The 3,683-nt window shown below is 58.1% G+C and overlaps 1 protein-coding gene and 1 long non-coding RNA gene across 3 annotated transcripts in view; one reads left to right on the top strand and one right to left on the bottom strand.

The window, feature by feature from the left end:
• The window catches only part of LOC107181541, a 7,544-nt gene extending 4,483 nt beyond the window's left edge, over positions 1-3,061 (top strand). The window contains exon 3 of the long non-coding RNA XR_001512195.1: positions 754-3,061. This is a non-coding gene — a long non-coding RNA (uncharacterized LOC107181541). The remainder of the gene's footprint in view (positions 1-753) is intronic.
• The window catches only part of DNAJC17 (DnaJ heat shock protein family (Hsp40) member C17), a 43,917-nt gene that overhangs the window by 5,720 nt on the left and 34,514 nt on the right, over positions 1-3,683 (bottom strand). For both annotated transcript variants that reach the window (XM_006778083.2, XM_015557560.1), the window contains exons 4-9: positions 3,530-3,617; positions 2,054-2,136; positions 1,714-1,810; positions 1,186-1,229; positions 679-753; positions 127-207 (exon numbers count right to left, since the gene is read on the bottom strand). In XM_006778083.2, coding sequence (XP_006778146.1) covers positions 127-207; positions 679-753; positions 1,186-1,229; positions 1,714-1,810; positions 2,054-2,136; positions 3,530-3,617 — 468 coding nt within the window. The remainder of the gene's footprint in view (positions 1-126; positions 208-678; positions 754-1,185; positions 1,230-1,713; positions 1,811-2,053; positions 2,137-3,529; positions 3,618-3,683) is intronic.

The following is a 3,683-nucleotide window of genomic DNA, read 5'->3' as shown; positions in this document are numbered from 1 at the left end:
GGGCGGGGGGAAGGGCCTTGGCTCTGAGCTGACCCAGCGATTTCCTGGGAGTGTGGATACCTAACCACAGGGTTCCTCCAGGATTGAGTCCCTCCCTGGAATGGCAGGGCCTCACGCAGCACTCACCGCAGCCTTGATGGTCGCAAACTCCACCACGGCGGTGCCTGCCTTCTTGCTGGACAGTACCAGGTTGAGCACCTCTCCGTACTGTGGGGACAGGAAGGCCCGGCTCAGGCGGAGGCAAGCCTGGCTGCCTGGGGGCCCCCGGGTGTGTTCTGCTGGGGACAGCGTCTTGTTGCCAGGTTCCCAGAGGGGATAGCAGAGACAGAAGGAAAGGGTTTTCCCAGGAATACAGGAGAGAAAGGACAGTTGGACAAAGGCTGGGACTTGGACTGGCGGAGTGGCAAAGCTGCCTTGATGACTGAAGATGAAGGGGGCAAGGCTTTTGTGCCAGATGCCCACCTCCTCTCTCCCCACACACTCAGCCAAGCCCTCTGCTTCTCAGGATGACAGGCAGGGAAGCGAGACGGGCTGGAGGGGAGAGGGGGGCCGTGGCCTGGAGGAAGCTAAGCTGCCCTATGATCCATGACAGAGAAAGAGCAGGGAGGGCGGGTTAGGCATGGAGAGCCTGGAGTTTGGATGGAGATGATGGGAAAGAGGGCAGTCAGCAGGGCAGACCTTTTGAAGAAGCTGCAGGAGGACATCTCTGGAGTAGCCGCCTTTTGACCCGTCCTCTCTGCACTTCCATTTTAGCTGGAAAGACAGCAGCGGGCATCACCAGTGAATACCAGCCTTCGCCTGAACAACCCCAGACCCCACACCTGAGCTTGACAGTCTGAACAGACGCCCTCCACTAGCAACCTAGGGAGAACCCTCCCAAGTGTGTCCCCCTTGAGAACGGACAAGCAGGGCAGCCTGCTCCCTGCAGCCATGTCCCCAGCCTGTTGGAGGCTCTTTTCGAGGGCCTCTGGGGAGTGCTGCCTGCAACAGTCAGGGCGGAGAGCAGCCTCCATGGCGAGCTCTACGGGGCTGTCCTCCCCGGGCAGTGGGAAGGTGGAAGGCTGTGCAGAGTGGTGCTGGCTGCCCGCGATCCAGTGTCCCCACCAGAACCCTTGAGCCACAGAAAGTACCTGTTCTTGCTGAGGAGGTAGCGTGAGGTGACCCATGGATCCCCTCAGGGCTCACCTTTAGCTTGGGAGTTCCTTTGCCTTCAGGATTTTCTGCCTTTCCTAGAAAATTTGGGGAAAGTAGAAAGTAGAGTCTGAGGGAGAGCTCTCCCAAAGGAGATGCAGCCCAGGCCCAGAAGACCTAGAAAAGGTCACTCTGACCAAGGGTGACAGCTGCCCCTGCTCGGGAGCCCCTGAAGCTACTACCCGAGGGGGGTCTCCCGCTGCCCGCTGCAGGGCACGGTGAGCACTCTGCCAGTGCAGGGCTGTGAACACCTGGGGGCAGGACGCAGGGGTACAGACCACACAGCTCTACTAAAACTAGAGCTTCTCTCCTGGTTACCTGCTCCAAAACAGAGCCAGCCCTACTGGGACTAAGGTATATCAGGCCAGGAGACCTAGGGCAGAGTGAAAGGCAATCAGGCCAGAGAACGGGGAGGAAGAAGGGACAGGGGGCATGTGTCCATGTGGGGTGCCCCTGGGACTGCAGCAGGTGAAAGTCTCCACAGAGAGCAGCGGGAGGCGGGTGAGGGTGATGGACTCTCACCTCTCAACCTCTGCTCCCGTTCCTGGCGTATCTGCTCCTGCATCAGCCTCTGCTGTTTTTCCAGCTGCCGGGAACCTTCTTCTCGCAGGCGCTCGATCTGCAGAGCAGGGGGTGGGGAGGTGACAGTTCTGTGCGGATCCAATTCCCGGCTGGCTCGTGCTGGAAAGGCCCCTGGGAGTCCCACCTGTGAGCTGGGGCTCTGCAACCTGCAGGGGGGACAGGCTGCCCAGATCCCACAGGAGAAGGGGGGAAGGGCATGACCTCCAGCCACCACACCCAGCTAGGTCCACCCTCCCCAACTCCAGCAGGCGGCCTCAGGCCCTCAGGCCCCGTCGCTCACCTCCTGCTCTAGTGTCCTGGTGCTCCGGCTCTCCTCCTCCTCCTCGTCCTGGGCCTGAGCCTGCCGCTCCCGGGCCTCCAGGTCTAGACACAAGGGTTGAATGACCCAATGGCTGGTCTAAGCAGTGTTTTCACGGCCTCAGCTCCCCCCGCTCTGGCTGCTTCCCCTGCCTCACACACTGTACGGAGGAAACCGTACAGTGACTCTGCCCCCACCCTCCATGCCCACGTGCTCCCAAGTTTATTTCCATTGAGAAAAAGTCACAGCACGGAAGTACAGGCTCCAGATGAGTGGCCGGGTCTGGAAGAGTGAAACCAGCTCATACTGACCGAGCTGGCCGTCTGACCAGCGACCAGGGCGTGGGCAGGTGCTCATGTTGGCCACCCAGGCCACGTGCAGGGATGCCAGGGGGAGGAGCCGCTGGCCCCTGTCCCTGTGGTTGGCACCACAGCCCGACTGTGCTCTTGCCTTGGCTTTGATGCATTTCCCACCAAGGAGCTCAGGCTGTCACTGTCTCCTTCACCTCCCCCTCGACTCACATTTACCAAGCCTCACGCGACCCGGCCACCGCAGCTCCCACGGGGTGGTGGGTTCTGTGAGGACAACACCGGGCCACAGAGCCCTTCCCGCCTTCCGAGGGAAAACTGCTTGTGGCCCGTTCCAGGCGAACTGCTGTGACAGGCTCTTCTCCCAGGCTCGGGACTCAGTGCGTTCTTTCCCGTGCACTTTACTTACCTTCCATCTCCAGAATTTTTGTTTTTGATAGAGAGATGGATGTACTGGGATGGCATATGGACATATTACATATATGGGTATCAAATAGGCAAGAAGATGGAGGGAAAATCGAGTGAAGAATGTATGGACCAATCTAACTGGGGTGATGAAACTGATTTACAGTCATAATCACACCATTTGGTAAATTTACTAAAAATCACTGAATTGTACACTGGAAATGGGTGGATATTATAATATGAAAAGTATACCTCAATAAAGCCGTTTAAAAAAAAATGCCTGGACCTCTCTGGATCCTTCTGAGGGGACTTCGCAGAGGAAAGCTCTGTGCAGAAATGAGGCTGGGCCTAGTACAAAGCCCCGGATGGCAAGGTGAACAAGAACGCATCTACGCGGACTGCGGGTTTAAAGCAGAGCAACGCCAGTTCTCATCTTTGTGGCGCCTTAGCTTCTCTGTCTACAAAAAATGGGTGTAGTAACACCCACCTCCTTTGAGCGCTGTGACAGTTAAAAGAGACAGTAAGACGCCTGCCACAGTGCCTGGCTAAGAGTGAGTCTAGTCACTGCTGTTATTCTGAGTGTCCCTTAGATCCACCCGAGGACAGGGTCCTTCCCAGAGCTGGGCCAAGGGGCTCTGAGTTGCCGGAACTGAATGAGCTCCAGGAAGAAAGGTGAGGTTGCTGCATGAAAACGGCCCAGGGAAACGGCAGCGCCCCCCACCCCCCGCACCGCCATCTCACCTACCCAGCTTCACTTTCTTCCTTCTCTCATCTAGTTTCTGGGTCCTCTCTGCTGCCTGCTTCTTGGCTTTCCTGATCTTGTCATACGCGGCCTGGCAGGAGAAAGGAACGCGGAGGAGCAGTCAGTCAGGGAACAAGCAGGGGGCCCTTCCCGGCCC

This window comes from Myotis davidii, unplaced genomic scaffold, assembly GCF_000327345.1.
Source record: "Myotis davidii unplaced genomic scaffold, ASM32734v1 scaffold46, whole genome shotgun sequence".
Classification (NCBI taxonomy): domain Eukaryota; kingdom Metazoa; phylum Chordata; class Mammalia; order Chiroptera; family Vespertilionidae; genus Myotis; species Myotis davidii.
The sequence above is the reverse complement of the archived record's forward strand: the minus strand, read 5'-3'. Positions and strand labels throughout refer to the sequence as shown.